Raw genomic sequence first — 18,853 nt, 5'->3', positions numbered from 1 at the left:
CAGAAGGCGAGGCCAGTACATGTGCATCAAAGCTGGGACCGAGAGACTGAAAAACAGCTTCTATCTCAAGGCCATCAGACTGTTAAACAGCCATCACTAGCACAGAGAGGCTGCTGCCTACATATTGACTTGAAATCATTGGCCACTTTAATAAGTGGATCACAAGTCACTTAATAATGCCACTTTAATAATGTTTACGTATCTTGCATTACTCATCTCATATGTATATACTTTTATACCATACCATCTATTGCATCTTGCCAATTCCACTCAGTCATTGCTCATCCATATATTTATATTCTTATTCCATTCCTTTAGTTAGATGTGTGTATTAGGTAGTTGTTGAGGAATTGTTAGATTACATGTTAGATATTGCTGCACTGTCGGAACTAGAAGCACAAGCATTTGCTACACTCGCAATAACATCTGCTACCCATGTTCATGTGACCAATACAATGGGATTTGATTTGTGTGTGTACGTCTGCATCCTTGCCTTGTTCTTGCTGCTCTCACACAGCTGCAGGCTGGCCAGGATCTGGCTCTCGATGGCAGTCACCCAGGCGTCCCTTTCCTCCACACTCTGGGCCTCAAAGTGCCACGTCTGGCCCGTGCTTGACACGATAAGGAAGTCAAAGTTATCCTCGTCTGATAACAGAACACAGATAATACATAGGCTTGTATTAGAGACAGGAAAAACATGATAAATAGGACCCTGAGTTGACTACATGACCTGGTCCAATTAGGCCTGAGGTCAGGTTCAACTCATGGCCCTAATGACAAATTACCATACAGTGGATTCAGAGGGTTTCTTCCTCCATCACAATGATGATTGGTGGTGGATCGCCAAACAGCACTTATCTGCTAAGTAGACATCAGCATGCATTATTGCATTGCTGTCATGGTAGACAAATGAAGATGCATGGAGTATATGGACAGAAGACTATTACTGAATAGAGATAGGCGCTTTCTCTTAGAGAGAGCAGTGTTAATTTAGTCAACAATAACTATGATGAAAAATACTAATCAACAGCCTATTTTTCCTAACTAAACTATGACGATAACGAGATGAGATGCGGGGGAAAAACTACAACTATTACAAATTACTTTCCATTTTAGTCGACGAAAATGTGACAAGACGAGAATTCCACCTGAGACTAATGTACATTTAATTTGAAGCTCCTTTTCATCTGTTTTGTCCAATCATAAGCATGCATGCAGAATATTTCATGCAATCCTCTCATTGGCAGAATTGTCATCTTTCAGTTGTGTGGTCTGATTGAGCTGATCTGTTCAGCACTCCCGCAAAGATCCCAGGCGGTCCCTTCAATCACTCGTCAATCTTTTGAACTTATGCGAAGCCAGGACATTTGACTTGTAACTGACCTCAACTAGAAACAATGTTTTAACCTCTCTCTTACATTCACTTAGGCTCTATTTTTCCACGTGCACTGTTATTCATTCATCTGTGTTGCCGTTCCCGCACCGCGGTCCGCAAATACGAGTTGTGTTTCCTATGGGGGAAAAACGAATGCTATTTGTTGAATATTAGGAGTACAGTAATACGTCTGGCATTTTTGTAAAGCTCAAACTATTTTATTTTCAAGGAAACCACTGTATGGGGAGAAAATCAGAGCTGTAAATAGTTTAACCTGTAGCCAAGGCTGTATAGCCTATATTATTAATTATGGCTGGCATTGGTTACAATCTGCCACAATATCAATGTTGCCAGCTAAGGTATACGAGGGCATAGTTGGACAAGGCTGTCTGAATGAAATGATGAAAGTACAAGGTAGCCTGAATAATCATTATTTAATAGATAGAAATACACTGACTTGTGTATCTAAAATGTCTGTGACTAAAACTAGACTAAATTTGTCCAGAGTTTTAGGCGACTGATAATAACTCAAATTAACGAGGAAATGACTCAAATGTGACTAAGATTAAAAGCTATTTTAAGACTGAAACTAAGACAAACTAAATCTAAAATAGCTGCCAAAATGAACACTGCTCAAAAGAGAACTCAATATGGTTCTACTGCATCTTAAAAGCAGACACAGTGACAGAGAAATTGACAAACAGAAAAGCAGGCAGCAGGACAGACAAGACGGATGGACAGACAGAAGGACAGAGACATGCAGACAGGATGAAAAGCAGGGCTGACAGACAGATAGAAACACACCCTCATTACCTGTCTTGTTTATGTTTCTTAAGCTACCAAAGCTTTTTAGTTTCCACATTTTGCGCTTTGCTACAGGGTATGAGATTAGCAGATCAGACGTCCCAGGAAAGCAGAGGGGAGAGAGAGAGAATGAAGGAGCACAGGAAATACGGCAGATATTTTGGAGAAAATAAGTAGACATTTTCAAGCAGCAGGGCAATAACAGATGAGAGCAATGTTTTTCTTTAGACGTCTGTTCAGTATTGATCCATTCCCGGTTCACTTTCAAATTTAGTTTCAAGTTTATCCACAAACAAAGTCTACACAAAGTCTAAAATTCCTCAACAAAGATTTGAACAAGAGGATGCAATGTTCAGATAGAAATCTAATGTGTAAAACACATTCTATTGAATCTCATGCAGTTCTATCTGCAATGTTCTGAATGTTTAACCTCACTAAAACCTGAATACACTACTGTTGGAAGCTTACCATCTGCTTGGCCAATTGCTGTGTCTCCTTTCAGGTTCATGCTCTTCTTCTTGCGATGCTTCTTCCTGTCAACCATCGGGGAGGCGGGACCTGTGTCTTTAGAGGAGGAGGGGTTGGACACACCCTCGATGGCAGTGTCTGCCACAGGCACACAAGCACAGGAAATAAGTTTGTGTCATATGGTATAACAGTACAAAAAAACTCACGGGGTATGTGAATCTAGTGGAGAATCATATCCACAATAACTCATAAGAGTACACTAGAGGAGCAAGCAAATTCAAAAAAGTGACAAAATAAATAAACAAAGTCCACAGAGGATGAGGGGGGTGTACGTACCCACACTTTGGGCCCTGTAGGAGACAGTAGAGGGACAGAGCTGCACCCCTCTGCACCCCTCTGACAACCCTCCTCCCGTCCCCTCCTCTACCGGCAGGAGGTTACTGCCACTACCAGGGACTATGGGGGAGAGAGAAATACATTTAAAATAAATATTACATAAAGACACTCATGACAATTCAGTGATCAAAGCAAAGAATGTAGATCACTCAAAGTTGTCAAGTGCTTATTTATGTTCTATTACATAAGTGCAATGTTTTTCTACATTCCAAATCTGGTGAGAGATGGATGAAAGAAGAGTAAGAGATGGATGATAGAAGAGTAAGAGATGGATGAAAGAAGAGTAAGAGATGGATGAAAGAAGAGTAAGAGATGGATGATAGAAGAGTAAGTTACAGGGAGAATGATGGCAAAACAGTGAGACATCAAGATGGATAGAGAGAATATGCTCTAGATTAGATTCAGAGAGAAGGATAATGAAAGGGGAGAGAGAGTGATAAAGAGAGAGTGGCTGTCCTTTTGGGGGCCCTTTTACCTGCACTGGCCCCCTCAGGCACCTGTACGTCTTTGACCAGGCCATTGAGGCCAGGCGGAGGGCCACAGGAAGGGACGGCACCAGCACGAGGCGGGCGTTTCCCTGGCACCTTCACAGTCACCCGCAGCATGTCCATTTCCTTCCCATGGGCATTCTGCATGTAGTCCTGCCAGGTCAGGGGGAAAGGTCAACCATTACAGAAAATATATAGTGGTATTGTAGCATGGTTCAATCCGTTCTGTGATTCAATAGTGTTCAGCAGGTTATACAAAGGTCGTTACACCAATTGGCTGCCTTTTGAGCAGTGTAACTTGGTGGGGGGAAAAAAACATTTTGTTTCACATAGTTTTTACATTCTGTCAAAAAGAGCACATGTTCAACTTAATAAAAATAAACATCTCAAGGAGGTTAAATAAAAAGAATAAGTGCAAGTAAAGTAACAGGGTTGACCATAACACAGTTGATGATTTCATCTTAAATCAGCCATGAATCCCTTTGTGACAAGCTTGTTGTGTGCAACAGGGAGGGGCAATTGAATGCAAGCTTCCCCCAAAAAATATATTGTTAAAACATTTCTAGCCTGTCTATCTATGGGTAACAGGGTTGACGTGTTATGCTAGCCTGTCTATCTATGGGTAACAGGGTTGACGTGTTATGCTAGCCTGTCTATCTATGGGTAACAGGGTTGACGTGTTATGCTAGCCTGTCTATCTATGGGTAACAGGGTTGACGTGTTATGCTAGCCTGTCTATCTATGGGTAACAGGGTTGACGTGTTATGCTAGCCTGTCTATCTATGGGTAACAGGGTTGACGTGTTATGCTAGCCTGTCTATCTATGGGTAACAGGGTTGACGTGTTATGCTAGCCTGTCTATCTATGGGTAACAGGGTTGACGTGTTATGCTAGCCTGTCTATCTATGGGTAACAGGGTTGACGTGTTATTCTAGCCTGTCTATCTATGGGTAACAGGGTTGACGTGTTATTCTAGCCTGTCTATCTATGGGTAACAGGGTTGACGTGTTATTCTAGCCTGTCTATCTATGGGTAACAGGGTTGACGTGTTATTCTAGCCTGTCTATCTATGGGTAACAGGGTTGACGTGTTATTCTAGCCTGTCTATCTATGGGTAACAGGGTTGACGTGTTATTCTAGCCTGTCTATCTATGGGTAACAGGGTTGACGTGTTATTCTAGCCTGTCTATCTATGGGTAACAGGGTTGACGTGTTATTCTAGCCTGTCTATCTATGGGTAACAGGGTTGACGTGTTATTCTAGCCTGTCTATCTATGGGTAACAGGGTTGACGTGTTATTCTAGCCTGTCTATCTATGGGTAACAGGGTTGACGTGTTATTCTAGCCTGTCTATCTATGGGTAACAGGGTTGACGTGTTATTCTAGCCTGTCTATCTATGGGTAACAGGGTTGACGTGTTATTCTAGCCTGTCTATCTATGGGTAACAGGGTTGACGTGTTATTCTAGCCTGTCTATCTATGGGTAACAGGGTTGACGTGTTATTCTAGCCTGTCTATCTATGGGTAACAGGGTTGACGTGTTATTCTAGCCTGTCTATCTATGGGTAACAGGGTTGACGTGTTATTCTAGCCTGTCTATCTATGGGTAACAGGGTTGACGTGTTATTCTAGCCTGTCTATCTAGGGGTAACAGGGTTGATGTGTTATGCTCGACCAACTCCGTTATCCTCAAAAACCACCAGAAAATTGCCAAAAATAGTAGAACCAGCTCACCTGCTTTTACACTAGGGTTTGACTAGAAGTTGTCAAATGTTTCTTTTGAAAAACATTATGAAAAAGGAATAGTTTGACCATATTAAAACAAGAGTTTAGTTCACGTAACAGGGTTGACCTTAAAATGAGGGAAATTTAGTTTTTTTTTTACCTTAGAATGAGTCACTAAATCACATTAAATAAATAATACATCACCAGAAATGACTGAAAGCAACATAACAACTAGGGATTCACAATGATGGTGAGAACTTTGTGAAATTTTGGGATTAAGTGGGTTAACATCTTCCTAGAAGTCAAAGAGGGTGCACAGAGGAACATGTCAAAATGCTGTCTTTATTCATAGAAAAAAATGTAATGGCAATTAATTGAATATAAAAGGCTTTTAAAATGAAATATTTGTACTTAAAATATCAATGGCACTCATTTCGTGGAACGACCCACAAACCATACTCTTTAGCCAACTCTGGGATTCATTATCCAACCATACTCCAAAGTCCCTGTCATAGAGCCCAGAGTTTTCCCTGTCAGGTCATGTGGTCAAAAAGACAAACTCCATTTCTCAATCTAAGGAAGCTCTATCATAAGTGTGTGTCTCTAATCAGCTACAGTATATGTGAGGTTATTAGGGATGTGTCCATACAAACAGCTAGACTATAGTGTAGCACTGTGTGTCAGTGCATTGACTCACATTGACGCTTGAGTGATAGGAGAGCATGCCGTTGTTGGACAGCGTGACGTATTTCTTCTTCCATTCCTTGTTGAGGGAGCTGCCACTGCGCTTCAGCAGGACACTCTGGTGGAGGAGAGGAGACAAGGATAACATTCTTTATCTGTTCTTTGTTATCGTTCGTCACTCTTATGCCAAAAGAGCCTAGAAATTCTCAAAGGTAAGTTGAGTCCCTCTCCTAGCTCCATGATGTTAGTTCATTGTTTGTGGTGAGCTCCAAAAGACTGCGGTGAGTTCCCCTCTACACAGCTCCTACAGGATGTACTGTCACCCACCTGTTTAATGGGGATGGAGCGTCCACTGCCCAGGTCTCCTGTCTTACTGTCTGTACTCCTCCTCTCCGAGTCACTGCCCCTACGGCCCTGCAAACAGGGCACAGGACAAACGACAACAATTAACAGGAGAAAACAGAGTGCGAGAGATTGAGAGAAATATACAGACAGAGAGGCTAAGAAGAGTACATTTCAAAGAAAGCACAGGGCCCCTGAGAGGGGTATGGATTGGTTGATGAGGAAACTAAAGTCAGTAATCGTGAAAGTGTGTGTGTGTGGGGGGGGGGGGGGGGGCTTGCGTGTGTATATGTTACCGTGAAGCGGGAGCCGGTGCGTCGCCGAGAGGCGCTGCGGACAGACCCTGGGGTGGCGCTGCCCAGCCTCTCCCCGCCTGCTGCCCCACCGATCTCCTTATGACTGATCACTGGGGTGGAGGGCAGAGAAGACGAGTAGTCACTGCTCTGACCACCATTACTGGCCTGAGAGAGAGAGAGAGAGAGTGACAGACACATTTGAAAAGAGAGAGTGAGAGATTACAGAGAGCAAAGAATGATGTCAGAAGATCTGAAATAAATATGGAAACAAAATCTATATATCTGATTAGGCCCTGATCTGAACACTTCCAGTCCAACATTATTAACATCCTATTGATTTGGGCCAGTACCTCATCTCCAGTATGGAGGACTAGAGGCCAAAGTTGTTGCTGTACCTGCCCAGGAAAGACTCCTGACACTGGCGTAGAGCCTCCAGAGTGACTGGGAGAGTTGGGCAGGGATTTACAGGAAGCCAATAGAGCTGCCTGCTTCTTCACTGCCATGATCTTGTGGGCAGCTGTGGTAGAGAGAGAGAGATAGAGACAGGACAAATACAAACACTACTCGTCAGACCGTCATCTTTCTAGATCCTCCTATAGATGAATATGCAATTCATTTAATTGGTTGATTCAGTAAAATTCCAAGTTAAGCAGCAACATTGTACTGAAAGAACTGAAAAGGAGCAGTGTGTGTGTGTGTATGTGTGCATGCGCGCATGTCCTCACCCTCGGTGAAGACGCGGTTGACGTTGAGGCCGTAGGTAGCGCAAGTCTCGTAGTAGGTACAGCGCCTCACGTCTGAACACAGCTGTCTGGCCCTGGCGTCCTCTATCACCCGAGGGTTGGTGCTGGTGATTTTATCTGGAGGAAGGAGGAACTACATCAACACTACATTCCAAGAGCCTTCCGAGTGGCGCAGTAGTCTAAGGCACTGCAGTGCTTCCTCCGACACATTGGTGCGGCTGGCTTCCGGGTTAAGCGGGCATTGTGTCAAGAAACAGTGCGGCTTGGCTGGGTCGTGTTTCGGAGGACGCATGGCTCTCGACCTTTGATACTCCCGAGTCCGTACGGGAGTTGCAGCGATGGGACAATTGGATACCACGAAATTGGGGAGAAAAAGGGGGTCCTTTTTTTCCCTTTTTTTTTTTAAACACTACATTCCAAGTTACATCAACACTACACCCCATTGGGAAACTACACCAACACTACATCTAATTGGAAACCTTCATAAACCCATATAGAGTCCACATGATGTTATCTTTAGAATAACATGGGTTGTTTGGGTATGAGTAGGGTCTTACCTTGGGTGCCCACGACTATGAAGGGGATCTCAGCAATGTTGCGGTGAGAGCCCAGCTCGCTGTAGTTCCTGTAAACTTCCTGGAAACTGGCCTCATTCTCCAGACTGAAGACCAGGATTACCCCGTCCACCCAGTTAGCCATCTGGAGGGGAGGGGGTGAGACGGCAGGGGAGGATGGGAGAGGGAAAAGGAGGTAGACAAATTGGGAGAGAAGGAGTGAAATAGAGCGAGTACAAGGAGAACGTATAGATTCATTTCACTGTGTCAGAGTGAACACCTGTCAACTCTGTGTTTTAAAGGAGACTCACTACTCATCAGTCTGTAGTCAGTAAAGCCTCCACCTACCTGTGCATCTGGGGGTCCTGTCTCCTCCCTGATCAGCAACATGTGACTGTTACCATCAACCAGCACCTCCTTCTTATACCTGCCCTCTGAGACAGAGAGAACAAGAGAGAGAGCGAGAGAGAGCGAGAGAGAGAGAGAAAGCGTGAGTGAGCAAGCGTGAGAGAGTGCGAGAGAGAGAGAGAGAGAGAGGCCAAGATCATTACAAGAAGCCCTTTGTGTTAGTAGTATTGTCTATACAGGAATCCATAGATCTAACTATGAATTTGAGAGTGGATACATTTTCCACACCCATCCCTCAGCTATTTGCCAAAACACTGGCAGGGTGTACGATTTGCTGTTGTTTGAACTGCCGATTGCCCCTTTAAGTACACAGCACAGTTTGTCTGTGTGGAGATGATGTCAAACTCACCATCTGGGTTCTCCAGGGGGAGGTAGCTCCCGGTCATGTGTCTGTGGACCAAGGCTGACTTTCCACTGCGGAGACCTCCCAACACCCCCTGGGTACACACACACGTTTACCCCACTCTTTCTATTAGAGTGACATGTTTGCCCTACTCTTCTACAACTACTACTATTAACGTCATCATAGCATACTTAATCAAAAAGGCATGAGGGGGTGTGGTATATGGCCAATATACCAGGGCTAAGGGCTGTTCTTATGCACAACGCAATGCGGAGTGCCTGGGTACAGCCCTTAGCTGTGGTATATTGGCCATAAACCAGAAACACTCGAGATGCCTTATTGCTATTATAAAACTGGTTACTAACGTAATTAGAGCAGTAAAAATAAATGTTTTGTCATACCCGTGGTATACGGTCTGATATACCACGGCTGTCAGCCAATCAGCATTCAGGGCTCAAACCACCCAGTTTATAAAGTACATTATAATACACTGTTACTGTCTTTGTTGAAGCCAAGCCTAGACGTATTACCTATTCTACTGGAATGACTACAACAATGATAACACTGCTCTCACCAGACGGAGCTCTTGGACAGTTCGACTGAAGGTCCATTCTTGACTGTTAGTACACGCCGCTGTATACAGAAAGAGGGAGGAAGAGAGATTATTAGGAAGAGATATATATACAGTGCCTTGCGAAAGTATTCGGCCCCCTTGAACTTTGCGACCTTTTGCCACATTTCAGGCTTCAAACATAAAGATATAAAACTGTATTTTTTTGTGAAGAATCAACAACAAGTGGGACACAATCATGAAGTGGAACGACATTTATTGGATATTTCAAACTTTAACAAATCAAAAACTGAAAAATTGGGTGTGCAAAATTATTCTGCCCCCTTAAGTTAATACTTTGTAGCGATTACAGCTGTAAGTCGCTTGGGGTATGTCTCTATCAGTTTTGCACATCGAGAGACTGAATCTTTTCCCATTCCTCCTTGCAAAACAGCTCGAGCTCAGTGAGGTTGGATGGAGAGCATTTGTGAACAGCAGTTTTCAGTTCTTTCCACAGATTCTCGATTGGATTCAGGTCTGGACTTTGACTTGGCCATTCTAACACCTGGATATGTTTATTTTTGAACCATTCCATTGTAGATTTTGATTTATGTTTTGGATCATTGTCTTGTTGGAAGACAAATCTCCATCCCAGTCTCAGGTCTTTTGCAGACTTCATCAGGTTTTCTTCCAGAATGGTCCTGTATTTGGCTCCATCCATCTTCCCATCAATTTTAACCATATTCCCTGTCCCTGCTGAAGAAAAGCAGGCCCAAACCATGATGCTGCCACCACCATGTTTGACAGTGGGGATGGTGTGTTCAGCTGTGTTGCTTTTACGCCAAACATAACGTTTTGCATTGTTGCCAAAAAGTTCAATTTTGGTTTCATCTGACCAGAGCACCTTCTTCCACATGTTTGGTGTGTCTCCCAGGTGGCTTGTGGCAAACTTTAAACGACACTTTTCATGGATATCTTTAAGAAATGGCTTTCTTCTTTCCACTCTTCCATAAAGGCCAGATTTGTGGAATATCTGACTGATTGTTGTCCTATGGACAGTCTCCCACCTCAGCTGTAGATCTCTGCAGTTCATCCAGAGTGATCATGGGCCTCTTGGCTGCATCTCTGATCAGTCTTCTCCTTGTATGAGCTGAAAGTTTAGAGGGACGGCCAGGTCTTGGTAGATTTGCAGTGGTCTGATACTCCTTCCATTTCAATATTATCGCTTGCACAGTGCTCCTTGGGATGTTTAAAGCTTGGGAAATCTTTTTGTATCCAAATCCGGCTTTAAACTTCTTCACAACAGTATCTCGGACCTGCCTGGTGTGTTCCTTGTTCTTCATGATGCTCTCTGCGCTTTTAACGGACCTCTGAGACTCTGAGATCACAGTGCAGGTGCATTTATACAGAGACTTGATTACACACAGGTGGATTGTATTTATCATCATTAGTCATTTAGGTCAACATTGGATCATTCAGAGATCCTCACTGAACTTCTGGAGAGAGTTTGCTGCACTGAAAGTAAAGGGGCTGAATAATTTTGCACGCCCAATTTTTCAGTTTTTGATTTGTTAAAAAAGTTTGAAATATCCAATAAATGTCGTTCCACTTCATGATTGTGTCCCACTTGTTGTTGATTCTTCACAAAAAAATACAGTTTTATATTTTTATGTTTGAAGCCTGAAATGTGGCAAAAGGTCGCAAAGTTCAAGGGGGCCGAATACTTTCGCAAGGCACTGTATATATATATATATATATATATATATAATATAAATATATATATATATATATATATATATATATATATATAAATATAAATATAAATATATATATATATATATATATATATATATATATATATATATATATATATATATATATATATGAGCAAGGACCCTGGGCGTCTTTCAGTCAGTAGAAAGGCCTCTTTAATGTCCTAAGTTTTCATAACTGTGACTTTATTTGCCTACCGTCTATAAGATGTTAGTGTGTAACAACCGTTCCACAGGTGCATGTTCATTAATTGTTTATAGTTCATTGAACAAGCATGGGAAACAGTGTTTAAACCCTTTACAATGAAGATCTGTGAAGTTATTTGCAAAAGGGACGTTTCTTTTTTTTGCTGAGTTTATAAGAGAGAGAAAGAAAGCGAGACTGATTAATACATAGGGTCAATGTCATGATCACGTGTTCCCTCTCCCGGTCTGCCTCCTGCCTAAATTCTGCTTAGAGGAGGGGAGACTTTCAAAGTCACCGGCCGTCGCGCATCACAGCACTCTGAAGCTGTGAGGCGTGCCGCGCTGTTCCAAGTGGCCACTGCCTCCACTGCAGTGTGTGTGCCCCCATACGTGCCCTGTCGCATGTCCAGATGGCACAGAACATAGAGTTAGGGGAGGAAGGGAAGAAGGAGAGAGGGAGTGAGAGAATGAGGTAGAGCTGCAAAGGAGGAGTGCAAATTAATTGCACAGGCTCAGTGGGGCTGCAGTGGTGAGGCTCAAGTTCATTAGCAGCTCTGTGGATGGAACCCAGAGCTAGCGTGCCAGTTTGTGTGTGTGCCTGAGCATGTATGTGAGATGATTAACAAACAACCTCGTGTTTTATTAATCTAAAATTCCAATACAAGCCCCAGTTTTCACCTTATTTTTGAAAGCCCCCCCCAAAAAGGGGGTATACTTTTGAGAGAGATCATTTCTGTGTTCACAGCGGAGTGAAAACAAGGATATCCCCCAAGCATCCTGATTTCTAGGTAACTGTTTCACTGCATTTCCCCAGAGGTGTCCAATAATATATGAGAAGCACAGAAAGGGGTCTTCACAACAGGTGACTGCCAATGAGTAGTCATCTGTTCCTTTATAGACTTTTCTCAAAGTCACATAATCTTCTATTTGTACACGACTGCAAAAGCCCTCACACAGAAAAGAGTGAGATGGAGAGCCATGGTGGACACCCTTTGTTACCAAAGGGTCCAAGAGGATTAAGTCAAGTCACACTACTGCATAGCAGAGAGGAAGAGGACTAGTAGGTACTGTCACATCCTTAAAGTAGCTGCCAATGTCATTCCTCATAGTGGCAGAGCCAATCAATAAGAGTGCATTTGTTCAGATGTAGACCTGAAGACTAATGGCCATGCAGTTTGCAGGAGAGCAGACGTGTAGAATGAATGTGACGATCTTTTACATGGATTTGTGTCAATCTCAAATGGCACCCCTATTCCCTATGTAGTGCACACATTTTAAAACAGGACCCATAGGGTATAGGGAGCCAGTTGAGAGGCAGACAAGGTTTTGAGATGGGTTGAGGGTCGTACATGTACCAGTGTGCACTCCAGGACGGACTAGCTACCTTTGTGCACTAGACAGCCCAAGGCCAGACTGTCTACCAGAGACCCAGGCTGCCTCCCAAATGGCACCCTGTTCAAAAGTAGTGCAGGGAATAGGGTGCCATTTGGAACATAGCCCCACACAACACAGGCACTTAAACACATGTCAATATACTAAAGAAGACTGGAGTGATGGATGGGAAATAAAAACATTAACAAGCTGATTCTGCAATGCACACATGCATACATCGTGTATAACAGTTCCTCTATCCAGAGAACCGATTCCTGATTTGGGCAACAGGCAGCATCATACACACACGGCCACACAAACGATGACACTGACTCAATCAAAAGGGTCTTTGGAGGTCTGAGTAAAGCAGTGTTGAAGTCAAATCCAGTCAGACAATGTGATCCCTCATACACTGAATCCCTTCTCTCTGGACACACACACCCATTGAGGGAGTCTCCACAGGCACACATTATATACTGCCTCTGCTTTGCTGTGCGCACCGGCCACACCTGGTAACACAGCCACCACCACTTCCTTCCACTCTTACTCTCAGGGGAGATGAAAATCCCTTACCCCTTTTCATTCAGTCTGTCTATCAGTCACTCCCTCTCTCCATCCCACCCTTAATTCCCTCTCTCTTTCTAACCCTCCCTCCTCTCTCCAGCGTCACCGGCCAAATAGCATCTTGTCGCTTGCTGTTGCCATGGCAACCCTTCTTTCATAAATTGCCTGGGTCTTCGCACAACAAACACTACCATACATACAGCAGTGTGAACACATTCATACAATTGTAACTGAGACACATTCAAACATAGGCTACACATACTAGAGCCCACATAAAACACTGAAAATGATGGAAAATAAATGATTGACACGAACCAGGTTCCCATCCTACCTTTTTATGTGAGTAAAGTACATGTTGGATACCAAATGTCATAACAAGCCTGATGGAAACTAAAAATGTGTCGGTAAACTTTCCAAATGTCAAGAAAATACGCTACAGAAGGTGTAATCACAGAAATATCTGTCTCATTGCTCTTTCACTGGATGTATAAAGGTGAAGCATCCGCTTGGCGTTTCCACTCACTACCAAATATGGTAGTGAGAGGAAGCCCATGGCGGGCAGTGGGACAAGATGGAATCAGATTGATATTAACCGACATTCTGCAAATTATCTAATCAATTAAAGGGGATTATCTGCCTTGCTCAGGGGCTGAACAACATATTTTTACATTGTCAACTCTGGGATTCGATCCAGCAACCTTTCAGTTACTGGCCCAACACTCTAACCACTAGGCTACCTTTACAGTGGCTTGCAAATGTATTTACCCCCTTGCCATTTTTCTTATTTTGTTGCCTTACAACCTGGAATTAAAATAGATTTTTGAGGGGTTTATATCATTTGATTTACACAAAATTCCTACCACTTTGAAGATGCAAAATATTTTTTATTTGCGAAACAAACAAGAAATAAGACCAAAAAAACAGAACTTGAGCGTGCATAACTATTCAAAAGTTAATACTTTGTAGAGCCACCTTTTGCAGCAATTACAGCTGCAAGTCTCCTGGAGTATGTCTCTATAAGCTTGGCACATCCAGCCCCTGGGATTTTTTGCCCATTCTTCAAGGCAAAACTGCTCCAGCTCTTTCAAATTTAATGGGTTCTGCTGGTGTACAGCAATATTTAAGTCATACCACAGATTCTCAATTGGATCGAGTTCTGGGCTTTGACTCTGCCATTCCAAGACATTTAAATGTTTCACCTTAAACCACCATGGTATTGTTTTAGCAGTATGCTTAGGGTCATTGTCCTGCTGGAAGGTGAACCTCCATCCCAGTCTCAAATCTCTGGAAGACTGAAACAGGGTTCCCTCAAGAATTTCCCTGTATTTAGCACCATCCATCATTCCCTCAATTCTGACTAGTTTCCCAGTCCCTGCCGATGAAAAACATCCCCACAGCTTGATGCTGCCACCACCATTCTCCACTGTGTGGATGGTGTTCTCGGGTGATGAGAGATGTTGGGTTTGCGCCAGAAATAGAGTTTTCAGTGATAGCCAAAAAGCTCAATTTTAGACTCATCTGACCAGAGTACCTTATTCCATATGTTTGGAGAGTCTCCCACGACCTTTTGGCGAACACCAAAAGTGTTTGCTTATTTTTTTCTTTAAGCAATGGCTTTTTTCTGTCCACTCTTCCGTAAAGCCCAGCTCTGTGGAGTGTACGGCTTAAAGTGGTCCTATGGACAGATACTCCAATCTCTGCTGTGGAGCATTGCAGCGCCTATAGGGTTATCTTTGGTCTCTTTGTTACCTCTCTGATTAATGCCCTCCTTGCCTGGTCCATGAGTTTTGGTGGGTGGCCCTCTTGGCATATTTGTTGTGGTGCCATATTCTTAAAAAAAAATGTTATAAACAGATTTTAAAAAATGGCGCTCTGTGGGATGTTCAAAGTTTTGGATATTTTTTTATAACTCAACCCTGATCTGTACATCTCCACATCTTTGCCCCTGACCTGTTTGGAGAGCTCCTTGGTCTTCATGGTGCTGCTTGCTTAGTGGTGTTGCAGACTCTGGGGCCTTTCAGAACAGGTGTATATATATACCGAGATCATGTGACACTTACAGTGGGGAGAACAAGTATTTGATACACTGACGATTTTGCAGGTTTTCCTACTTACAAAGCATGAAGAGGTCTGTAATTTTTATCATAGGTACACTTCAACTGTGAGAGACGGAATCTAAAACAAAAATCCAGAAAATCCCATTGTATGATTTTTAAGTAATTAATTAGCATTTTATTGCATGACATAAGTATTTGATCACCTACCAACCAGTAAGAATTCCGGCGCTCACAGACCTGTTCGTTTTTCTTTAAGATCCCTCCTGTTCTCCACTCATTACCTGTATTAACTGCACCTGTTTGAACTTGTTACCTGTATAAAAGACACCTGTCCACACACTCAATCAAACAGACTCCAACCTCTTCACAATGGCCAAGACCAGAGAGGGTGTAAGGACATCAGGGATAAAATTGTAGACCTGCACAAGGCTGGGATGGGCTACAGGACAATAGGCAAGCAGCTTGGTGAGAAGGCAACAATTGTTGGTGCAATTATTAGAAAATGGAAGAAGTTCAAGATGACGGTCAATCAGGCACGGTCTGGGGCTCCATGCAAGATCTCACCTTGTGGGGCATCAATGATCATGAGGAAGGTGAGGGATCAGCCCAGAACTACACGGCAGGACCTGGTCAATGACCTGAAGAGAGCTGGGACCACAGTCTCAAAGAAAACATTTGTAACACACTACGCCGTCATGGATTAGGTCATGTGGTATGATGAGACAAAAATAGAGCTTTTTGGTCTAAACTCCACTCGCCGTGTTTGGAGGAAGAAGAAGGATGAGTACAACCCCAAGAACACCATCCCAACCATGAAGCATGGAGGTGGAAACATTTTCTGCAAAGGGGACAGGACGACTGCACCGTATTGAGGGGAGGATGGATGGGGCCATGTATCGCGAGATCTTCCCTCAGTAAGAGCATTGAAGATGGGTCGTGGCTGAGTCTTCCAGCATGACAACGACCCGAAACACACAGCCAGGGCAACTAAGGAGTGGCTCCGTAAGAAGCATCTCAAGGTCCTGGAGTGGCCTAGCCAGTCTCCAGACCTGAACCCAATAGAAAATCTTTGGAGGGAGCTGAAAGTCCGTATTGCCCAGCGACAGCCCCGAAACCTGAAGGATCTGGAGAAGGTCTGTATGGAGGAGTGGGCCAAAATCCCTGCTGCAGTGTGTGCAAACCTGGTCAAGAACTACAGGCAACGTATTATCTCTGTAATTTCAAGGTTTCTATACCAAATATTAAGTTCTGCTTTTCTGATGTATCAAATACTTATGTCATGCAATAAAATGCAAATTAATTACTTGAAAATCATACAATGGGATTTTCTGGATTTTTGTTTTAGATTCCGTCTTTCACAGTTGAAGTGTACCTATGATAAAAATTGCAGACCTCTACATGCTTTGTAAGTAGGAAAACTTGCAAAAATCGGCAGTGTATCAAATACTTGTTCTCCCCACTGTACATTGCACACAGGTGGACTTTATTTAACTAATTATGTGACTTCTGAATGTAATTGGTTGCACCAGATCTGATTTATGGGCTTCATAGCATAGCGGGTGAATACATATGCACGCACCACTTTTTAGTTTGTTATTTTTTTAAACAAGTAACTTTTTCCTTTCACGTCACCAGTTGGGACTATTTGGTGTATGTCCATTACATGAAATCCAAATAAAAATACATTTAAATGACAGGTTGTAATGCAACAAAATAGGAAAAACACCAAGGGGGGTGAATACTTTTGCAAAACACTGTACTTCAACTATAACTGACACCATCTGAAATAAAATAGAAATGCCCCCCAAAATGTAAATAGATTTCAGCTCCTTTTCACCCAATTGTAATGTGGAGTCATTGAGTGAATGGGGTCCATTTGGACTTTGATTGACTCTGCAAGCAGAGCAGGAAGTTACTCCTTCCGTCCCAAATCCCTCACCCCCTGCCCTCTTACTCCTCCTCCTATCCATCCCTCAGAAGAACACAGCTCTGTGTACTCCCATGCTTAATTATTCATGTGCCGCTTACTCCTGACAAATTATTCAGCACTTACACCAATCTTACATACTCCTTAAAATCAGTCTACAATAGCACATTCACAAAATATAGTGAAATCTGAATATGTTATTACATTGAGCTTGATCACATTTTCTTGTGACTCCTTGGAGTTAGAGAAATTTAGGCCAAGTAGGTTTTCATTGGCGGAACCATCACTCTTGGGAGTAGGTGAAGCATACGCAGGTTGTCCTCTCCCTTATTTAACCTCTTTCATACCCTAACGCTCATTTTACTGTGCTCCCGAGTGGTGCTGCGGTCTAACGCATTCAGTGCTAGAGGCTTCACTACAGTCCCTGGTTTCACTACAGTCCCTGGTGTCATTGATAACAATGGTGCCGGAGAAGGAGGCTGACATTTTACATGTCCATAAACCGATTGTGATTTTTGTTAGTTTATTTGCCTTGTTTGTAACTTATTTTGTACATAATGTTGCTGCTACCGTCTCTTATGACCGAAAATACCTTCTGGACATCAGGACTGCGATTACTCACCACAGACTACCAGAATCCTTTTTATCCTTTAACAAGTCTGACGAGCCCGACGGGAATGATATACTTCTTTCTCGGTAACAGACCCAGATCCCCGTGATTTGCGTGAAGAGGCGGAGAAAAAGGGGCCAGAGGGCGGGCTGCCTTATGAGAATTCATAGGAGATTGAATAAACCTCCACTTCCTTCCATTATGCTAGCAAAATGTGCAATCTTTGGAGAATAAAATAGATGACCTAGGCATCCTACAATCAAATCAAAGTTTCTCACCTGCGCCGAATACAACAGTGAAATGCTTACTTACAGGCTCTAACCAATAGCGCAAAAAAAGATTAGGTGAACAATAAGTAAAGAAATAAAAACAACAGTAAAAAGACAGTAAAAAACAGTACCGTGGATTAGCCCCAGTGATATACTGGGCCGTACGCACTACTGTCTGTAGTGCCTTGCGGTCGGAAGCCAAGCAATTGCGTACCAGGCAGTGGTGCAACCAGTCAGGAGTCTCTCGATGTTGCAGCTGTAGAACCTTTCGAGGCTATATACAGTAGCAAGGCTATAAACGTAGCGAGGCTACATACAGCCCCATCGATGAGAATGGGGGCGTGCTCGGTCCTCCTTTTCCTGTAGTCCACAATCATCTCCTTAGTCTTGGTTATGTTAAGGGATAGGTTGTTTATTCTGGCACCACCCGGCCAGGTCTCTGAGGTCTGTCTCGTCGTTGTCGGTGATCAGGCCTACCACTGTTGTGTCGTCTGCAAACTTAATGATCTAAACTTGATGCCCTCAATCTCACACAAATTATCAATGAACCTACCAGGTACAACCCCAAATCCGTAAACACGGGCACCCTCATAGATATCATCCTAACCAACCTGCCCTCCAACTACACCTCTGCTGTCTTCAACCAGGATCTCAGCGATCACTGCCTCATTGCCTGCGTCCGTAATGGGTCTGCGGTCAAACGACCACCCCCCATCATTGTCAAACACTCCCTAAAACACTTTCTAATCGACCTGGCCCGGGTATCCTGGAAGGGTATTGACCTCATTCCGTCAGTAGAGGATGCCTGGTTATTCTTTAAAATTGCTTTCCTCACCATCTTAAATAATCCTGCCACATATTTTTTTTTAAACCAGGAACAGACATAGCCCTTGGTTCACTCCTGTCTGCCCTTGACCAGCA

The 18,853-nt window shown here is 43.2% G+C and overlaps 1 protein-coding gene across 4 annotated transcripts in view; it reads right to left on the bottom strand.

Moving 5' to 3' along the window:
• Positions 1 to 18,853, bottom strand: part of LOC110494215 (arf-GAP with GTPase, ANK repeat and PH domain-containing protein 1) — a 53,629-nt gene that overhangs the window by 7,788 nt on the left and 26,988 nt on the right. For 2 of the 4 annotated variants that reach the window (XM_021569054.2, XM_021569051.2), the window contains exons 2-15: positions 9,201 to 9,259; positions 8,633 to 8,720; positions 8,224 to 8,309; positions 7,879 to 8,020; positions 7,304 to 7,438; positions 6,974 to 7,095; positions 6,579 to 6,743; positions 6,268 to 6,354; positions 5,954 to 6,058; positions 3,519 to 3,684; positions 2,984 to 3,103; positions 2,648 to 2,785; positions 2,189 to 2,248; positions 494 to 645 (exon numbers count right to left, since the gene is read on the bottom strand). In XM_021569054.2, coding sequence (XP_021424729.2) covers positions 494 to 645; positions 2,189 to 2,248; positions 2,648 to 2,785; positions 2,984 to 3,103; positions 3,519 to 3,684; positions 5,954 to 6,058; positions 6,268 to 6,354; positions 6,579 to 6,743; positions 6,974 to 7,095; positions 7,304 to 7,438; positions 7,879 to 8,020; positions 8,224 to 8,309; positions 8,633 to 8,720; positions 9,201 to 9,259 — 1,625 coding nt within the window. The remainder of the gene's footprint in view (positions 1 to 493; positions 646 to 2,188; positions 2,249 to 2,647; positions 2,786 to 2,983; positions 3,104 to 3,518; positions 3,685 to 5,953; positions 6,059 to 6,267; positions 6,355 to 6,578; positions 6,744 to 6,973; positions 7,096 to 7,303; positions 7,439 to 7,878; positions 8,021 to 8,223; positions 8,310 to 8,632; positions 8,721 to 9,200; positions 9,260 to 18,853) is intronic. The other 2 variants (XM_021569055.2, XM_021569053.2) reach the window with 1 other exon arrangement.

The sequence above is a fragment of the Oncorhynchus mykiss genome, chromosome 17 (assembly GCF_013265735.2).
Source record: "Oncorhynchus mykiss isolate Arlee chromosome 17, USDA_OmykA_1.1, whole genome shotgun sequence".
NCBI lineage: Eukaryota > Metazoa > Chordata > Actinopteri > Salmoniformes > Salmonidae > Oncorhynchus > Oncorhynchus mykiss.
This window is presented reverse-complemented; position numbering and strand designations above follow the sequence as displayed.